This window comes from Ornithorhynchus anatinus, chromosome 4, assembly GCF_004115215.2.
Source record: "Ornithorhynchus anatinus isolate Pmale09 chromosome 4, mOrnAna1.pri.v4, whole genome shotgun sequence".
Lineage (NCBI taxonomy): Eukaryota > Metazoa > Chordata > Mammalia > Monotremata > Ornithorhynchidae > Ornithorhynchus > Ornithorhynchus anatinus.
This window is the reverse complement of record NC_041731.1, coordinates 83011803-83032568: the sequence shown is the minus strand read 5'-3', so window position 1 is coordinate 83032568 and position 20766 is coordinate 83011803. Positions and strand designations below refer to the sequence as shown.

General features: G+C 40.1%; 1 protein-coding gene across 2 annotated transcripts in view; it reads right to left on the bottom strand.

Moving 5' to 3' along the window:
• The window catches only part of VAV3 (vav guanine nucleotide exchange factor 3), a 333180-nt gene that overhangs the window by 165865 nt on the left and 146549 nt on the right, over positions 1–20766 (bottom strand). For both annotated transcript variants that reach the window (XM_029063268.2, XM_029063269.2), the window contains exons 3-7: positions 14268–14326; positions 11462–11527; positions 9241–9349; positions 2983–3075; positions 1672–1740 (exon numbers count right to left, since the gene is read on the bottom strand). In XM_029063268.2, coding sequence (XP_028919101.1) covers positions 1672–1740; positions 2983–3075; positions 9241–9349; positions 11462–11527; positions 14268–14326 — 396 coding nt within the window. The remainder of the gene's footprint in view (positions 1–1671; positions 1741–2982; positions 3076–9240; positions 9350–11461; positions 11528–14267; positions 14327–20766) is intronic.

Here is a 20766-nt window from a genome sequence, read left to right as displayed (position 1 = left end):
AAGCTAGCTGGAATCATGGTGAATTATTTGGAACACCAGTATAGCTAATATTGAAAAAAGGTGAAGAAGTAAACTGATTGCATTGAAGAGTAGAACAGAGGTAACAGCAGGAATTTAGCTTTTATTCTGATAGGTAGAAAATGGCAAGCCAAACGCATTTCCCAACAAAGAGCAGAGGGGGATTCCCCCTTCAAATTAAGAGACCCATTCTCATAACGCGTCCTCCTGGGGAGTTGTAACTCACACTGATTTAAAATAATATTCTACTCCTGTATGAGCAGAATCACAATGGGAGTTTTCAAATACAGTCCCTTTGTGAACAAAGACTGTCAAATGGTTTCAAACAACGAAGAGCACTGAGGTGATTAAACCCCTCTGGGCTTCCCAGGATGTCCGAAATGCTGAAGGTCACTCTGATGTCACGTACACATTTGTAGCGAACTGGGTTAAAAAGAGTCAATCTGTTTCCTCAGCCCCATTATTAGTAAAATACACTCAGGATAAACATGAAGTATCACAGGGTCATAAGTCATTCATATATAGCTGCTTGGAGCACCCAAATCTATACTTACCCAATGGAGGTTGCTTAGCAACCAGATCCTCTTTATTTTAATTATCCTTGGCACTCTCTCCCCCACTTATCAAATTTAGTTGAATGTTATAAAGATTCATTATCTAGAAGTGGTAAAGTGCTTGGAAAATTAAAACTTACATAAATGCAAACATCACTACTTCATTTCATATGTAGACTTTGTATACTACATACCACTTTTAGGCAACCGTTCACCATAAAGCAGTTAAAATCAATCTTTCAGGATTTTAAGGATAAATTCAATAAATATGGTTTATGGCAGGGAGATTGTTCAGGGCATCATAAGGCCCTAGGTAATGACAGGTGGCAGAGAGCAAGTCAATCAGACAGGAAAAGTAGTTAAAAGGAGTGTTTAAAAGAAGTAGGCTGAGTCAGGCTTCAAAGAATAGAAGGATGGGTAGACGAGAAGGGTGCTGAATTTTAGGTAAGACAATCCCAGTGAAGTATTTATGGCATTAAACAAAATTATTGAAGGTGAACTCAAAATCTACAATCCAAATCATATCCTAGTCACTTTAGAGTTCTATTTTGTAATAAACTGGTTGTCGGAAGATAAATGAGACATGTAGTAAACAGGTGAAATTAGTCTCTGTGCAATTAATGAGAGGTTGTGAATTCAGCCTCCTGTTCTGACTTGTAGCCACAAACACTATTAGGATCTTACATATCAATTTATGTTCTGCACTTTGTATATTTTCAAGATAAATGTTCTTATGGAAAAAAATGATTTACTTCTAAACTTTCAGGAAATACAGTTAAATTATCTTCACAGGAGTATCCCTAATCAAGACCCCTGTCCACTCAATTAAAATAAATGCACAGCACTTGAACTGCAAGGGCCAATATTATGAAGAAACTTTTAGGGTATTTGCAGTTTAGTTCCTTATAGGAAGATCTGGAACATATGTTCACATGCCCATATATTGCAGATAATTTCAAAATATAGCCCAGTAGAGAACAGGGTTTTTTTTACTGTTTCATATACATCTATTTGCCAATGCTCAAAGGGTTTGTGGATTTCTAATAAAAGCACATTTACTTGCTCAAAGCAAATATTTGTCACAGTTAGATTTACTTACAGGAATGTTGATGAATACTGAATCAAACTCCGAAGCTGACAAAAACCTTTTTAGTGGTGCCATGAAATACTGTAACGAGATACAGAAGGAAGATTGTTTACATTAACTGATTTTCTCATCCACCTTCAGGAAAAAATAGTAAACTATTTTGCATCTCAGTGATAAGGGAAAAGAGCAAGATCGATGTGTAGGTTGCCCCCAAATTATCCTACATATAAATTAGCAAAGGTAGCAGAGGGAGCATCATACAGCTAAGCCAACAGTCCTCTTTTTTATGGTAATTTTTAAGTGCTTACACTGAGCCAGGCACTGAACTATGCACTGAGGTTTCCATTGAGGTAATTCATTCATTCATTCAATAGTATTCATTGAGCCCTTTATATGTGCAGAGCACTGTACTAAGCGCTTCGACTGTACAGTTTGGAAACAGAGACAATCCCTGAGGTAATCAGGTTGGACAAAGACCATGTCCAACATTGGGCTCAGAGTTGTAATTGCCATTTTAAAGATGAGGTAGGTGAGGCACAGAGAAGTTAAATGACCTGCCCAAGGTCCCACAGCTCACCTTGTTTTGGAGCCGGGACTAGAACCCACGTCCTTCTGACTCCCAGGCCTGTGCTCTAACCATTAGACAACACTGCTTCTCAGTCTTCTTCTAGTCATACATACCAATGCAAAAGAGTAAGGCACGACCAGAGAGCATGGGCCTGGGAATCAGGGGGTGTGGTGCTCAGCCACTTGCCTATTGAAAGGTCTTGGGCAAGTCACTTTACTTGGCTGTGCCTCCACTTCCTCATCCGTAAAACAGGAATTAAATACTTGTTCTCTCTCTTACTTATACTGTGAGCCCCATGTGGGAGAGGGATTGTGCCCGACTTGGTTACCTTGTATCTACTCTGGCACTTAACGCAGTGCTTGGAACCAACTAAGCATTTGTTAAATTCCATGAGTGTTATTTGTTAGTTTGATGAATTATGCCTCCTGCTGAACGCTGTCTATTTTAAGATTACTCCCAAGACTCTGAGCCCCATGTGGCCCAAGGACTGTGCCCGACCTAATTAACTTGTACCTAACCCAGCATTTAGAATGGCGTTTGACACATAGTGAGGGATTAACAAATTCCATTAAACAAATGCATTCTCTTAAGGTGAAATTCTGCACTCACTTTTCAAGGTTTGAAATCCATGAGTTGCACTGAGATATTTAGATACAGGAAATGTTCATGCAAAATATTGGCATTTTCTGTTAATTCTATTTGGCATTCAGCTGCAAGGTAGAATTTTACCATCTGAATGAAAGTGATCATCTTACTCTTTCTATTGATTCCAAAGTTTCCGTATATTTCTCTTCTGTCTGTTTAATTTCTGTGAGGCAACAACTTCGAATGTCATTTTCAGGACATTTCTGCAATTAGAAGCACAGGAAATAAATACATTATTTTTAAATTGCAGTTATGCAATACCAGGATAATGAGCCATAATATTTGTTGCAGGTTTCTCAGAACGACAACTCTAATTTACAATAGTTTCCATCCTGAATGCCATCCAAAACAGGAGCATTAGAGTAGATCTGGGTTTTAAGCTTGGTTCTGCCACTTGTCTGCTGTGTGATCCTGAGCAAGTCACTTAACTTCTCTGTGCCTCAGTTCATTCATTTAGTCAATCATATTTATTGAGCACTTACTGTGTACAGAGCACTGTACTGATCACTTGGAAGAGTACAGTACAACTATGAACAGTCACATTCCCTGCCCAAAATGAACTTACAGTCTTGGATGTGTGGGAGGGAAACAGACATGAATACAAATAAATAAAATTAAAGATAAGTACATAAGTGCTGTGGGGCTGGGAGGGGAGAAGAGCAAAGAGATTAAGTCAGGGTGATGCAGAAGGGAGTGGGAGATGAGAAAAAGTGGGGCTCAGTCTAGTTACCTATTCAATACTTGTTCTTCCTCCTACTTAGACTGTGAACCCCATGTTGGATCTGATTATCTTGTACCTACTCCAGAGCTTAGTATAGTGCTTGAAACATGGTATACACATAATAAATACCACAGATATGATTATTAGAGTTCAAACACACATCAAGGATGATAAAAAGTCAGACAATGAACTGGCAGCTCCTGCATGAAGATTCCAATTCACAGATTCTCCCTTTCCTTGATGGAGCTGAATTACTTAGGGAGCTTAGAAGTCATGGTTTAAGATGCAATATGATGGTGCTCTAGACTGTAAGGTTGTTGTGGGCAGGGAACATGTCTACCAACTCTGCCATACTATCAGCCAAGCACCCAGTAAGCACTCAATAAATGCAATTGACTGATTGTGCTGCTTTAAACACAGCTGAAGGGATGCTAAGGAATGTTGTAGAGGGAAAAAACAAGGTTGTGTTCTTTAAGTAGTTATTTAAGCACTTGTTGGAGACCTCAGAGCAACCTCACTTTCTGCAAATGAAGAGAGGGAAAGACAATTTGGCAAGAAGGGGGTTGAAGGGAGGATAGAAGCCATGATGCCTGCCATTCCATCACTTCACACAGATAGTGAAAATATCTCTGGTCCTGGGAGTCCCATATAATGGCCTGGATTGTAGATATTCCCCATCTCCAATAATAGTTTCACTCTTGGGAATACCTCCCAAATAATGCTGTATCCATGTCTGCAGCATTTCACTGGATGTAGATGTGAGGCTTTGAAGGAAAGGGCCCTTGTCTAATTCCTACCTATGTTCTATTCTTTCCCAGCACTTAGCATAATGCTCTGCAGACAGTGAGCACTTAAGAAATGTTATTACCATAACTGGTGTATGGTGAGTGAGTCAGAGACAGAAGTTCAGTCACTCCATAAAATTCTTTGAGCTTATACATCTTTGAAATATGGCTACACCCAGAAGCAGCACTTAAAATTGGGATTTCTGATTTTCACTTATCTATCCCTTTTCTTTTTTCCCCCCTCATAGTTTGTCTTTATCCCTGCAGTAGATTATGAGAGAGAAAAATGTAATGGATTTTGGGTTTGAGATGTCATTTTGAAAGCCCAAAGCCATTCTAGATATTTCATTAATATGGCATATGATCCATTGGGGATAACCTATAGAAAACGGTGTGTGGGTTGCTTAAATTAAGAAAAGTTACTATTGATCCTCATGATGAGAATCTGAAATGAGTGCTGGGCTCCATCTCTTTCTACATGGCAAAAAAGCAGCAAAAAAAACCTGGTGATGAAGTGGAAAAAGTGGTCCACATTCATTTGTTCAGATGAAACTGAATGATTCTTAGGAAGGCTGACAAAGCTCAATGGATTTTCTTCATCTTTCAGGGTAAGATTCCCAAGGATACCTGAGGAACTGACTACAAAGCTAAAGCTGCTAAATTATTTTGAAAACCATGTGGCACTGTTTATAGACTCCTGTACAATAGGTTCTTAAAAAAGGAGTCATAAAACAATTGTTTCTGCATGGATTACAGAAAAATGCCCCAGAGAAACCAATAGGAAAAGAACATCCAGTGAGAATACCTGTGAAATCTCAAGAGATGTGAAATAAAATAGAACTGAAATCACTCCATTTTTTCCTGAAGTTGGAATCCTCTGGAAAGTCAATTCTATGTCACGGAAGATTCTGCTCTAATGTTCAGGGAAACAGTGTGGTCTAATGGAAAGAGCACAGGCTTAGGAGTCAGAGATCTGGGTTTTAATCCCAGCCTCATCACTTGTCTTCTGCGTGACCTTGGGCAAGTCACTTAACTTCTCTGCACCTCTGTTTCCTCATCTGTAAAACTGAGATGAAATCCTATCCCCGCTACTGAGAATGTGAGTCCTGTGTGGGACAGGGACTGTAACCAACCTGATTATCTTGTAATGGGGATGAAGTCTGTGAGCCCTGCATGGGACAACCTGATTGCCTTGTATCTACCCCAGCACTTAGAACAGTGCTCAGCACATAGTAACTGAGCACATAGTAACTTAGAGAAGCAGCGTGGCTCAGTGGAAAGAGCACGGGCTTTGGAGTCAGCGGTCATGAGTTCGAATCCCAGCTCTGCCACTTGTCAGCTGTGTGACTTTGGGCAAGTCACTTAACTTCTCTGTGCCTCAGTTACCTCATCTGTAAAATGGGGATTAAGACTATGAGCCCCACGTGGGACAACCTGATTCCCCTGTGTCTACCCCAGCGCTTAGAACAGTGCTCTGCACATAGTAAGCGCTTAACAAATACCAACGTTAGTAACCGCTTAACAAATACCATTATTATTATCTATCCCTGTGCTTAGAACAATGCATGACACATAGTAAGCACTGAAGTACTATCAATAATAGTGTTATTGTTAATAGTAATACTAGTGTTTTATGGACTATAAAACCAAAAATCAAATTTATGAACTGAGAATCACATGGAAATATAATTCAATATCATTTTCATTCATTGATTCTAACTTTGAGAATCAAAATACAAGTGAGTCCCCAACTTAACAAACAAAACAAAAAAATGCTATTGCTGCTCTTCTGTAACATCTTTGTGGGCAGGGACTGCATCTGTTCATTGCTTATATTGTACTTTCCCAAGTGCTTACTACAGTGCTCTGCACATAGTAAGCACTCAATAAATACAGTTGAATGAATGATGAAGAAATAATGGTAAAGTGAGATTTTTATCAGGATGTCTCAAGTAGAGTTTCAGGCAGCAGCAAGATAGCCCTTTGCTACCCTGATCTATTTATCACCCTAAGTCTAACATTAATTTCTTTTCCCTCTCTTCACAATATCTCTAATCTAAGAATGTGACCCCACATTTCTGCACACCATGCTGACCTGTCTTTTGCTGCTGTTTTTCTACTGTCCATTGCTCCACTATATTGTTTTATATTTTGCTTCCCTAGGGGTTTCAATCATTCCATTTTTTGTGAATTTAAAACACCCTGTGGACCCATTTTAGTACCTCATAGATCAAGCTGCTTGGATATCTTGCTGCCATTCATTTACCTCATTTGTCCCATATGTTGTGGAGGAGATATGACAAGCGTTAATTCAATACTAGAGGACTGATTACACTACAAAACCTCATTGTTTATGAGCCATGTGGGCAAGGACTGTGTCTGACCTGATTACTTTTATATACACTCCAGTGTTTAGTTCAGGGCTCAGCACAAAGTAAGCATTTAAATACCACAATTATTATTATTATTATTATTTTCATTACTGCTTAGTATTGTGTAGGTAGCACTGATGAAACTGCTCTCAAAGGAGAATATGGCATCTGTGGTCAGTCTGTAATTTGTTTGTAGACCTTCAGTTTAGCTTGATTTCTTGCCATGCTATTACCACACTGCTATTCTCTCAAAAAACTATTAGCCTTATTAACTTTGATTTTTTTCTCTTGGCTTATCTCTGTATCATTGGTCAGAAGGCTTCCTAGGTTATATAATTCAATGATGATAACTGGCCCTCTGTCACCTATGACTGTGTATGGGGTTTGCTACATACATGACCTGACTTCTTCAAACTAATCACCAGATTGCTAGCACTTGCTGATTCTGAGGAGCATTTTTTATGCTATTTGTTAAGCACTTACTATGTGCCAGGCACTGTACTAAGCCCTGGGGTAGATACAGGCTAATCAGGTTGGGGACAGTCCATGTTCCACATTGGGCTCACAGTCTTAATCCCCAATTTAGAAATGAGGAAACTGAGACACAGAGAAGTTAAGTGACTTGCCCAAGGTCACAGAGCAGACAAGTGGCAGAGACAGGATTCGAACCCAGGATCTTCTGACTCCCAAGCCCGTGCTCTAGTCACTGTCTTCTATTCTTGGGGGTGTGCATCCAGGTACCCTCATCAGAATAGAGAAGCTCTTGGATGAGGGGTTTAAGATCTTGTGATGATATTCCCAATATATATCAAACAAAAGGTTTCCAAGAGATCAGAATTACGTTCTGACACCAGAGTTTGGGTTTAAATTAACTGGGTTTGGGTGTAATTGAGAGGTGAAAGTTCTGAGTTTTCCAGAAGATTGGGCATTAACAAAGCAATTATTTTCTTATCTTTAACACCTATCCTATGAAATTTATGGAATTCCTTGGGCACCTGTTGAACTCTATCCTGAGATAGCATGCCTAATGGATAGGGCACAGGTCTGGGAGTCAGAAAGACCTGGGTTCTAATCCAAGCTCTGCCACTTGCCTGCTGTGTGACCTTGGACAGATCACTTCACTCTGCCTCAGTTACCTCATCTATCAAATGGGGATTAAGACTGTGAGCCCTATGTGGGACCTGGACTGTGTCCAATCTGATTAGCTTGTATCTACCCCAGTGCTTGGTACAGTGTCTGGCACATACTAAGCACTTAAATACCTAAAATATAAATTAAGCACAGTCAAATTTCTTTTAGCATGAGGCTTGTATTCTTGAGGAACCATGTGTCACAGAGATTTGTGTTAAAGTATGTGGGGTCCAGTGTCACATGCTGAATCATAACTAATAGCACATCACATTCTGAACAGGCAGGTGCATGTTACTGGAAGAATGTTTCCTAACTGCACAATAGCCTTCTATCCAAAACTCAGAGTAAAAACATATGATCTACCAAACTGCCACACCCCGTAGTACTAGTAATAGTATTTATTAAGTGCTTACTTTGTACACAGCACTGGGAAAGAGTATTCAAGTATACAAGAAGGAATTTAACCATTTTCAGAGGTAAAAAATCACTGTCCTGGTGTTTTCTCTTCCATCAAGTGGATTCAACAAGACTAGATTAGGACTGAGAAGTGCCGAGCACAGTTACCCTCTCTAAAAGCAGGCCTCAGAGTGAATCTTATCTGGCTCTCTTCTGTTTGGGGGCGGGCAGGGTTTCTACATCATGGTTATAGGAAATGACTCTAGAGTAAATTAGAAAAGCCAGGGGAACTCTTCACTCAGAATCTACTGTCATGCAGGATATTGTGCTTTAAAAGGCTATGGTAATTTCACCTCTTATTACTCTAGGATTTAAACAAAAGTGAGGTCAGAATCAAATTAAAGCCAAGAAAAAAACATGAGTCTAACAGGATTAGTTCTATACATTCTGAAAATCCTAAACCAGAAGAATTTAAATTATTTAGCTTTTATAACCAAAATGGAAACAAATTTGTTCAACATTCATTGTCACAAATACAAATGACACTAACAGAAGAATTGAAAATAGTAATATTACTTTTATAAAAATTATTTTATCTTAATCTTTTACCAACTGAGCAGTTCAGTTTAGAAAACCAGGACTTGTTTAATAAGGGAAGATTAGATCTTGTAGTATCTCATAATTTCATGATTCACTGAACTCCTATGCAGTCATTCTAAACAAATATGAATTCAAATGCAATTGCGGGTAGCAGGTGCATATAATCACATGATCAGAGGGATTTATAATTAAGTCTGAATCTCTATTAGTTCAGATCCTCCAAAGGCAGTTAGAAGCTCACCAGTCTGGTGATCTGGTGTGACAAGATTATCTTTAGAGGAATTTATTCTGCTATCAAAAATCACCCCAATAATCCACCCACAGCCAGCCACCAAAAAGAAGGGAAAAAAAAATAAGCCATACAAGTTGGTGTACTTCTCCTGCTTTCATTAGGTCTTCATATACTTCTCCACCTTCATCTTCCCCATAAACACAGTCGTACAAGTCTTCATCATCTTCTGCACGAGTTTCACTACAATCAAGGGAAAATCATTATAAAAGCTATTCACCATCAACCTATCTGAAACTTCAATATACAACAAACCACTTCAGAATGAGTCTGGATTATAATCGCAAAGCATTAAGATGATAAAATAGAGTCACAAACACTTGCATTCAAAGAAATACTAAATCTCAACATCACTACCAGTGAAATTATGCGTTGTTTTTAAATGCAGGCAGAAAAGGAAATCCTGTAATCTTTATCATCACAACATACACTGGTAGTAAACTGTGAAAGAGAGAACTTCCTTCTTTAATGAATTCTTCCTGCTAAACTTTAAACCCAGTTCTTCCAGTTCTAGCACCACTAGAGATAGAGACTGACAAGATAGAGACTTACTTGCCCCATTTTCTGCATCCTAAATTATGTTTCTAATAAGGCTATTTAAGCTTTTCACTCAAGTTATCAGTACACAGAAGCCAAATTCCCCAATTGAATTAAAGCTAATTTGATTTAGATGTTGTTGTAATTTGATTAAGCTATATTAAAGGAAAATTCAAATCCTCAAGGACAGACAGCAACATCCTCCTTAGGCTAAACATATACCTCCTGTGATGGTCGAGTTTAAAAGGGACATTCAGTAGACAAGACAATCAAACTAGTGGCCACCATAAGGTTTCCAAATTATCTGTTCACATTATTCATATTCACTCACCTGAGCTACAGCTGCAAATTAATTACTGTATTCATTATTTCACTTCCAAAACAGGAATGATGTTTCTCTCTCCATTCACATCATGCTATCCAAAGACATGCCTACCAAGATCCTTCCAAGACTTTACTTACTTGCCCTCTATCCCAAGACGCCAATCAGCAGCCAAGAGTACACTTGAAACCATGAGCAGGGATTGCTCCATGCCAACAAGACAGCCTCTTTTTGGAACTGGCACCATTTGGCTTCCGCTCAGCCCACCAAACGACTGTCACCTAGCCTATCTGAATAAACTCAGAGGTCTGGTGGATGAGCAGCTGTCAATCACGCAGCTACAGGCCAATCAATCAGTGGTATTTACTGAATGCTTACTGTGTACAGAGCACTGTACTAAGCGCTTGGGAGACTGTAATACAAGAGAGTTGCTAGACACAATCCTTGCCCCAAAGGATCTTACAGGCTAGGGGACACAATCTAAGTATCACCGCATTACATCTTTTTATCATTAGTGACTAAAGAGCCAAACACCTTAAGCACATCATCTCTGAAGGAGCACATGTACCCAGAGCGCTAGAGAGTTTTGTTTTGTTATGGTATTTCGTGGCACTTACTATGTGTCAAACACTGTTCTTAGCACTGGAATAGATACAAGTTAATTAGATGGGACACAGGACCTGTCCCGCATGGGGCTCACAGCCTGAGTAGAAGGAAAAACAGGAGAACTGAGGCACAGAGAAGTTAAACCATTTGCTCCAGGTCACCCAGCAAGCAATTGACAGGGTTGATATTAAAATCCAGCTTCTCTGACTCCTAGGCCCATGCTATTTCCACTATGCTGTGCTGCTTCTTCCATTCCCTCTGAACCCAGACATTTTCCAAAACCCTTCAGGGAAGGCTCCTTAATTAGAGCCGTAAATCTGCTTCTAATCTGTCTGCACTCCTGCACTCCAGAAGCTTGTGCAGTAAGAGAAGAAAGTGTCCGAGGACTGAACTCAAGCATGCTTCTCTGAGAAAATTACTCTTGTAAATGTGCTCACTGCATAATTCTATTAAAAAAAATTTGCCCACTGGGATTGATATGTTGTCCCAACACTGTGAACGTAAACACCTGTTCTACTCCATCGTAAGGAAGATGAACTTTTAATTTTAATGAATATTGGGAACAGTGAATCACACCACTCAGCTGGCTCTGATTAAAGAAGCAACTTGAGTTTGCATTTGCAGTTTATTTACCACCATGTTTCCACACAAAATATGTCAGTTTAGTTTTTTTTTTTTCCTGTAGGATGTCTCCAGAGAAAACACTTTGGAAAAACTATCCTAACACAAAATATTGCTTGATCACATATGGATTTTTATCTCCAAAGTGGAGTAAAGCAATACACAGCAAATTTTAAAAATGCTCCTTCTGCTGGAGATTTTCAACATACTCTATTAAGTCAGGAAGGCCTTTGTAAATGTCTTCATCATTAACACTCTCTTCAGTAGGGAATGGCCTGTGGGGAGAGAAACAAAAACCAATCAGTAGCATGAAAAAGCATGACTTGCTCGGTGTATATCCTTCACACACATTAAGGATATACACACATTAGTGCTAAACCTTTCTTTTTTTCCTTAAATGGCACTTTTTAAGCACTTACTATGTGTCAGGCACTGTTCTAAAATCTGGGGTAGATTCAAAGTAATCAGGATGGGCACAGTCCAAGCCCCACATGGGATTCACAGTCTTAATCCCTATTTTACAGATGAGTTAACTGAGACATAAGGAAGTGAAGTGATTTGCCCAAGATCACAAAGCCGACGAGTGGCGGAATTGGGATTAGAACACAGGTCCTTCTGACTCTAAAACCCTATGGTCTCTCCACTAGGTCAAGCTCCTCTCACACCTACCCTCACCACCACTTAGCTACTGATTCATAAGTAGAGCACTATACTGGCATGAGAGTTTATCCATTCCCAAAATATGCCCAACCTAGTTGGTGGAGGGAATCTGAGCCTAACAGTGACTGTGATATACCACTGCTCACAACAGTTAGCTCTCAATCCTGCCTTCAGCCAATTTAACAGAATGCTCACAATCATCTGTGTGGTTTTCTCTGATCCAAGCAATAGAAATGGAGAAACATGCTTGGTTTAGTGCATAGAGCACAGGCTTGGGAGTCAGAAGACTCTACGTTCTCATCCCAGCTCTGTCACCCTGTCTCACAAACCCATAATCTCTCTCACTGAACCTGCATATTTAATGTCACCAAATTCTGTTCTATCTCTACAACATCACTAAAATCCAACCTTTCTTCTCCATTCAAACTACTACTATGCTGACCCAAGCAGTTACCATATCTTGCCTCAACTACTGTATTAGTTCACTTGCTGACCTCCCTGCTTCCTAACTCTTCCCACTCTGCTGCTCGGACCATTTTTCTAAAAAACAAAAAACAACTAAAAAATTCAGTCCAGTTCTCCCCGTTTTTCAACCACCTGCTGAAGTTGCCCATCCACCTCCACATCAAATGGAAACTCCCTACCCTCAGCTTATAATAATGATCAGCTTACAATAATAATAATAATTATGATATCTGTTAAGTGCTTACTATGAGAAGCAGCATGATATAGTGGATAGAGCACAGACTTGGGAGTCAGAAGGTCATGAGTTCTAATCCTAGCTCTGCCACTTGTCTGCTCTGTGACCTTGGGTAAATCACTTAATTTCTCTGTGCCTCAGTTATCTCACCTGTAAAATGGGGATTGAGATTGTCCATAAGGTACCGGGACTAAGTCCAACTTGATTTGCTTGTATCCACCGAGTGCTTAGCACATAGTAAGCGCTTAGCAAATACCATAATTATTATAATTATTACTATGTGCCAAATACTAAGTACTGGGCACTGATTAAGCTCATCTCCTCCTAATTTACCTCTCTGATTTCTAACTACCACTCACTCTAAAAACTCTGTTCCCCAAATGCCAATTTACTCATAGTGCCTTCATCTCAACTATTTCACCACTGATGGCTTTTCCCCATCTTACCCCTCTGACCTGGAACTTTCTACCCCTTCATATCCAAAAGACCATCAGCCTTCCTACCAATAAAATCTTACTCAAATCACATATCCTGCAAAAGGCTTCCCCAACTAAACTTCATCTCTCCTACTCCCTCTCATTCCACATTGCCCTTGCACTTGAACCTGCACATTGAAAACATTTGATATTCACCCCACCTCAGGCCCACAGTATTTATGCTTGTATCCATAATTAATTTTAATCTGTCTTCACCTGAAAGTTCAATGTGGGCAGGGAATTTGTCTACCAACTCTGTTGTACTATACTCTCCTGAATGCTTACTACAGTGCTCTGCACACAGTACAAACACAATCAGTACAATTGATTAGACCTTTTGATTTTTCTAAAAGAGTAATTACAGCTTCCAAAGATGCTTAAATTACACCTGTGAAGCAGTACACATTCCAGGAGTTTGTGGCTCATTAATGTTAATAAACAGGCTCAACAAGGGACATCTGAAAAAAGTGGTATTCTGAAAATGTTTCCAAAAGTTCCTGTATTTTTGAAGGCTTGTGTTGAGGGAAGCAGCACTGCCCAGAGTAAAGATCATGGGCCTGGAAGTCAGAGAACCTGGGTTCTAATCCCAGCTCTGCCACATGCTTTTTTTTATGGTATTTGTTAAGTGCTTTCTATGCATCAGGTACTAATCTAAACTCTGGGGTAGATACAAGTTAGTCATGTCAGACACAGTCCCAGTTTCACATGGGGCTCACAGTCTAAGTAGGAGGGAGAACATGTATTGAATTTCCATTTTGCAGTTGAGGAAACTAAGGCACAGAGAAATAAAGTGACTTGCCCCTTTTCTGGTGTGTAATCTTGGACAAATCTCTTCACTTTCTCTGTGCCTCAGTTCCTTCACCTGCAAAATGGGGATTCAATACCTGTTCCCCTGCCTACTTGGACTGTGAGCCCCATGTAGAATCTGATTATCTTGTATCTGTTGGGGAATATAGTAATCACTTAAATACCGCAATTATTATGATTATTATTTTTATTATTATGGCAACATAAACCCTGTAAAATCTCTTTGGATTATTTCTCTTTCTAGGTGTTCACGGTTTGTTTAAAATAACAGTGCTGGTAGGAGTAATAAAAATGAATTCCTTTGCTAACCTGGTTAACTGAAATCAACATAGAGTCATTCACACAGCAGGTTCAGCTCAGTGATCATCTTACCTGATTCCTGAGGCTAAGGCAATAGGTGTCCGTGAAAGTCTTGATAGTGTTTCTATGACCTAGTGGAAAAAGAGAAAATATTAATTAATTGTGGATTTCAGAAAACCAGAGTGGGTTAATGAGACCAGTTTTCCTATCTGGATTTGTGGTGAGAATGGCAAAACATTTAACAGGAACAGCACTTATAAACACAGCCTTATACTCCAACATTTCCTTTGGCTTTATTGTTTTGTCTGCCTCCTCCTCTAGACTGTAAACTCCTTGAGGGTGGGGATCGTGTCAGTATTGTATTCTCCAAAGTGCTTAGTACAGTACTCTGTTCAATAAAGAAGCAGCGTGGCTCAGTGGAAAGAGCATGGGCTGGGGAGTCAGAGGTCATGGTTTCAAATCCCCCGGCTCCGCCACTTATCAGCTGTGTGACTTTGGGCAAATCACTTAACTTCTCTGTGCCTCAGTTACCACATCTGTAAAATGGGGATGAAGACTACGAGCCCCACGTGGGACAACCTGATCACATTGTATCCCCCCAGCACTTAGAACAGTGCTACGCACATAGTAAGTGCTTAACAAATGCCATCATCATCATCATCAATAAATACCACTGATAGAATATAAGATCTTTCTCATCATGTCTCCACTTGACCATCTGGCCTCTTTTCTGATTGACAATGTAGCCTAGTAGAAAGAGCATGCACCTGGGAGTCAGAGGACCTGGGTTCTAATCGCAGCTCCACGACTTCCCTACTATGTGATCTTTGACAAGTCCCTTAACTTTCCTGTGCAACTACAAAATGAGTATGAAATCCCTGTTCTCTCTCTCACTTAGACTGTGAGCCCTATGTGGGAAAGGTATATCCAAACTGAAATATCTTATATTTAACCCAGTGCTTAGAACAGTGCTTGGCATAATAAGCCCTTAACAAATATCACAAGTATTATTATTATTTTGAGATGCTTCTTCAGCTTTAAGTGCCTGGTCTTCCTGCCCTTGGCATCCTTCTCAGCCTTCTGGCTTCTGAAGGCTTATCCATCCTCTCAGAACCTCATCCTTGGTCTCTCGGGGTCCAGAGCCCTTTTCCAGTCTTTAGTCATCCTGAGCCCCACACTACCTCAGTTTGATTTGTTCTGAGCTGTAGTTGCAAGCCAGAGAAGTTTGGTTAGCACTCTCCTTCCCTCCTTGTTCCCTTTCCCATCTTATTTCCAGCTGGTTTGAGGTTCCTTCTTCCCTTTTTGTCCTTCCTCCTTCTATGTTGCTGGTAGACTAGAGCTCTGCTTAGTCCTACCCAGGTCTTATTTGGTGTGAAGTGACAGGCATTATCCACACAGAGATCCAGCCCAACCAGACCTTGTTGACAAGGACACCATTTAAGGAGAAGCCCTTTAAAGCCCACTAGGGATTCTTAGTATTTAGTTTGAGGTGTAAGTACAGCACAGAAATGTACTGAAGGCAGGAGGAGATGTGAGACCTCAGAGAAGGAGAGAGGTCACGGCTGCAGAGGTAGATTTGAAAATCATCCACATAGAAGTGGCAGTTGAAGTAAATAGCTTAAGTTGAAGTAAAGTAGGAGTGAATGAGTTCCCCTGGGGAGTGGATGTAGGAGGAAAATAGGAGGGGAGAGCAAAATAGACTGCCTCTGGACAACTGCAACATGAACATGAGGAGTGGTGCCCCAGTGGTCCCTCTTTTTTTTCTTATGGTATTTGTTAACCACTTACTATGTGCATACTAGACCATGTGCACTGTATACTAAACATTGGGATAGGTACAGGAAAATTCATTCATTCAATAGTATTTATTGAGCGCTTACTATCTGCAGAGCACTGTACTAAGCACTTGGGATGAACAAGTCGGCAACAGATAGAGACAGTCCCTGCCGTTTGACGGGCTTACAGTCTAATTGGGGGAGACGGACAGACAAGAACAATGGCAATAAATAGAGTCAAGGGGAAGACCATCTCGTAAAAACAATGGCAACTAAATAGAATCGAGGCGATGTACAATTCATTAACAAAATAAATAGGGTAACGAAAATATATACAGTTGAGCGGACGAGTACAGTGCTGTGGGGATGGGAAGGGAGAGGTGGAGGAGCAGAGGGAAAAGGGGAAAAAGAGGGTTAAGCTGCGGAGAGGTAAAGGGGGGATGGCAGAGGGAGTAGAGGGAGAAGAGGAGCTCAGTCTGGGAAGGCCTCTTGGAGGAGGTGAGTTTTAAGTAGGGTTTTGAAGAGGGAAAGAGAATCAGTTTGGCGGAGGTGAGGAGGGAGGGTGTTCCAGGACCGCGGGAGGACGTGGCCCAGGGGTCGACGGCGGGATAGGCGAGATCGAGGGACGGTGAGGAGGTGGGCGGCAGAGGAGCGGAGCGTGCGGGGTGGGCGGTAGAAAGAGAGAAGGGAGGAGAGGTAGGAAGGGGCAAGGTGATGGAGAGCCTTGAAGCCTAGAGTGAGGAGTTTTTGTTTGGAGCGGAGGTTGATAGGCAACCACTGGAGTTGTTTAAGAAGGGGAGTGACATGCCCAGATTGTTTCTGCAGGAAGATGAGCCGGGCAGCGGAGTGAAGAATAGACTGGAGCGAGGCGAGAGAGGAGGAAGGGAGGTCAGAGAGAAGGCTGACACAGTAGTCTAGCCGGGATATAACGAGAGCCCGTAACAGTAAGGTAGCCGTTTGGGTGGAGAGGAAAGGGCGGATCTTGGCGATATTGTAGAGGTGAAACCGGCAGGTCTTGGTAACGGTTGGACACAGTCCAAGTTCCACAAGGGGCTTGCAACCTACGACCCCATTTTAAATATGCAGTACCTGAGGCTCAGAGAATTAAAGTGTATTGCCCAAGGGTTGACACGTGCTCAGCAAAAGTATGAGATGGTCACCTCCTTGTCATCCATCATTGATTGCTTACTTGTGAATCTAAGCATCTCTATAACCTTGCCATATTGTGTACTATGAACAGTTCAATGCTCCCTTATTAAATACATTAATGAATCTATCACTCAGGAACTTTTCTAGCGATACTGAACCTAATATTTTAGATCTAGTCTGCTGGCAAGTTTAGTAAATTTCATGCATTCCTATTTCCACCCACTTTGTATAAGTGCTCTTACCTATTTAAATGATTACTTACCAAAAACGCAAATACTCAGTGCCTAAAACTCTAGGAAGATATTGGCTGATACACATTTAAAATTAGAAAAGTTTTTAATACATAATTCCAAGGGACTTTTGTATTTTACCTGAGTTGCAAATACTTCTTAACTTGAGGATATATGAATCAGATACTTGGCTTTAAAATTCATTTTGTAACGAGACTCATGGTCCAGAAGACAAGTAGGAAGGGTTATTGCCCAATTCTGCATTTCATAATCAACTTTATTTATTGAGCACTTATTGTATGTGTTCAGTACAAAGCACTCGGGAGGGCACACTACGAGAATTATGTAGACACATTCTCTGCCCACGAGGAGGTTATATACATCCATTATCCCTGCCTTCACTCTATACAGGATTAACAGCAACAATGAATTTATTATTGATAATGTAGTTTTTTTGTGAAAAAATGATGTTGAGGCTCCCATAAATTTGAATTATCCCTCTTTCCCCCTCTAAAAATAATTGCAACAGCATATGTAATGCAAATATCCAGCAGAGGGCACCATATGACAGAGTATCATTTTGCTTATATAGTCAAGTGCTGAAAGGGACTTAAAGACACCTGAAGCTGAGCTTCTCCTTCCCCATAAAAATACATTTTATAAGAAAAAAAAAGTCATAAAAGAATGAAACATATAATAGCTTAACCTTTCTTTGGTTTTAGGGAAGAAGTGTGGCTTAGTGAAAAGAGCACAGGCTTGGGAGTCAGAGGATATGGGTTCTTAACCCCGCTCTGCCACTTGTCTGCTGTGTGATCTTGAGCAATCCATTTAACTTCTCTGTGCTTCAGTTACCTCGTCTGTAAAATGGGGATGAAGACTGTGAGCCCCACGAGGGACAAACTGATTACCTTATATCTACACCAGTGCTTAGAACAGAGTTTGGCACATAGTAAGTACCATAATTATCATCATTATTCTATGGACCTCATTTCTCAAAATTCAGCATTTTGAATTATCCAGTTTCATTACTCACAAATTCTCCAATCTCAAAAAAAATACTAATGAGTTTTCTGAACAATGAGTGTTGTTGGGTCCATATTTATTCTACGAGAAGTCAAGTCTGAATAAAACCTATTCTCAAAATAATATTGGCCCCTCAAATCCCAGAAAAATCAAAGTACAAATTACATTTTCTCTTTTGGAAAGATATGAATATAAGTGAATCAGTATTAAAAAAATTAAAAAAAACTCTGATACTCCAGTATTCTTAAAAATAATATTGAATAAAATTAATCGAACAGGAAATTTCTAATTTCTAGTAAGAAAAAATCCAATATTAAAACAAATGAAAGTGTGGAATACTAAATATTTGGTTGAAAATGGAGATTTAACAGGGAAGGTTGCAATGATACCAGATTTCAGCTAAATGAGTTGATTAATCATTTAAGGACTGTAGGGACTTCAAATGTACCTAAAAGACGTCTTGAATAAATATTAGAGGCTCTAATTAAAATCATGCTTATGAGGAGTCAAAACTTTGGGGTCAAATGAATGGATATTAAATCAATCAGTCAAAAGTATTCATTGAGCACTTACTATGCAGAGAGTATTGTACTAAATGCTTGGAAAAGAAAATACAGCAGTCAGTAGAGACATTTCCCTCTCACAGTGAGTTTACAGTCTAGGCTAATAACAACATGGACAAAGTTGACAAGCTGGGCAATTGAAGAGAAGATTTAAAATGAATGACAATGCCTGGATTTACTTTGGGAGGAAGGGTTCTCTCTAGAAAATGTAATCAAATATCAAGGAGAAACTAAGATAAACAGAAAACAAGACAGATACATCAAGTTAGCTTTTCTTCTGCCTAGCCTGCCTTAAGATTTTAATCAGCATAGATTAGAGTATAAGGTACTTTATAAAATGACAATCTAATAATTATTGCAGATCTCTTATTGCCAGAACTTAAAAACTTATGATTTATGAGAGCATGTGAAAAACTTCATGACAGTGTGACTGACAAAATCCACCTGTATCTTATCAGAGCCGATGTTATCGGACCAGCTAACGATACCATCCAGTTGGGGTGATAATGACACAACTCAGTGAATATCTCACAATCAGAGGTGTCATTTTTGAAAATGACACTTCTAATAGTGAGAGATCCTATCTGTGCTTGCCGGTCCGGCTGAAAAGGTTGAAGCACAAACAACAATCCAATCCACACCGTGAGTACTTTAAGGTGGTGACTTGCCGCTCTGCCACGTTGCCACTTGCGGGCCTGTTGCTGTTCTTGAAGTTGCCTCTTGGTAAATCCAATCTTCCGAAAAGCACGTCAAAGATAGCGACCCCTCCTTCTTCCTCCATTCCTCAACATCTTTAAACGTTCACATTCCATCTAGCTAAATCTTGCCACATCTGTCTACACAACATTTCCTGCCAGATATATCTGTTCTTCTCCACCCAAACTGCTACCACACTAGTCCAAGGTCTTGTCACACCATAACTAATCTGTTATATGAGCCTCCTCCGCAGTCTCCCTAATTCCAGTCTCTCTGCACTGCTAATCTAATGTAATGTATTATAATCTAGTATACATATCTTGAAATTATTTATTATAAATTCTGTATTTATTCATAAAGCAGCATGGCATATTAGAATATTAGATAGAGCATGGGCCTGGGAGTCAGAAGGTCATGGGTCCTATTCCCAGCTTCACTACTTGTCTGCTGTGTGACCTTGGACAAGTCACTTCACTTTGCCTCATTTACCTTATCTCTAAAATGGGGATTGAGACTGTGAACCCCATGTGAGAAGGGACTGTGTCCAACCCGATTTGCTTGTAACTAGCATTTAGTACAGTACCTGGTACACAGTAAACACTTAAATTCCACAATATTACTTTCCATCTCCCCCTCTAGACTGTAAACTCATTATAGGCAGGGAACCTGTCTGTTAATTCTGTTGTACTGCACTCTCCCAAGCATTTAGAACAATGCTCTGCACTTAGTAAATATTCAATAAATACCACTGAATGATTGATTATTCTACAAGTTGCTGCATGGATCACCTTTTTAAAGTGTCATTCAGCATGAATCTTGCCTCTCTTCAAAACCCTCCAATGGCTTCCTATTTCTTGTCTAGTCAAGCTACAACTTTTTGTGATTGGCTTTAAGGCTGTCCACAAACTGTCTCCATCAAAACATACCAGCTCACTCTCTTCTGTCTCACTCTTCATTCTCCCCTCGTTCATTCTCTTTCCCAGTCCAATGGGGCAGTGGTCTCCCCCTCCAAATCCAACAGACCACAGCACTATAAATGTTCAAAGCCCTCCTAAAATTCCAACTCCCCCAACAAACTTTCTCCAATTAACTCCAATTCCCCTTCTAGACTGTGAGCCCGTTGTTGGATAGGGAT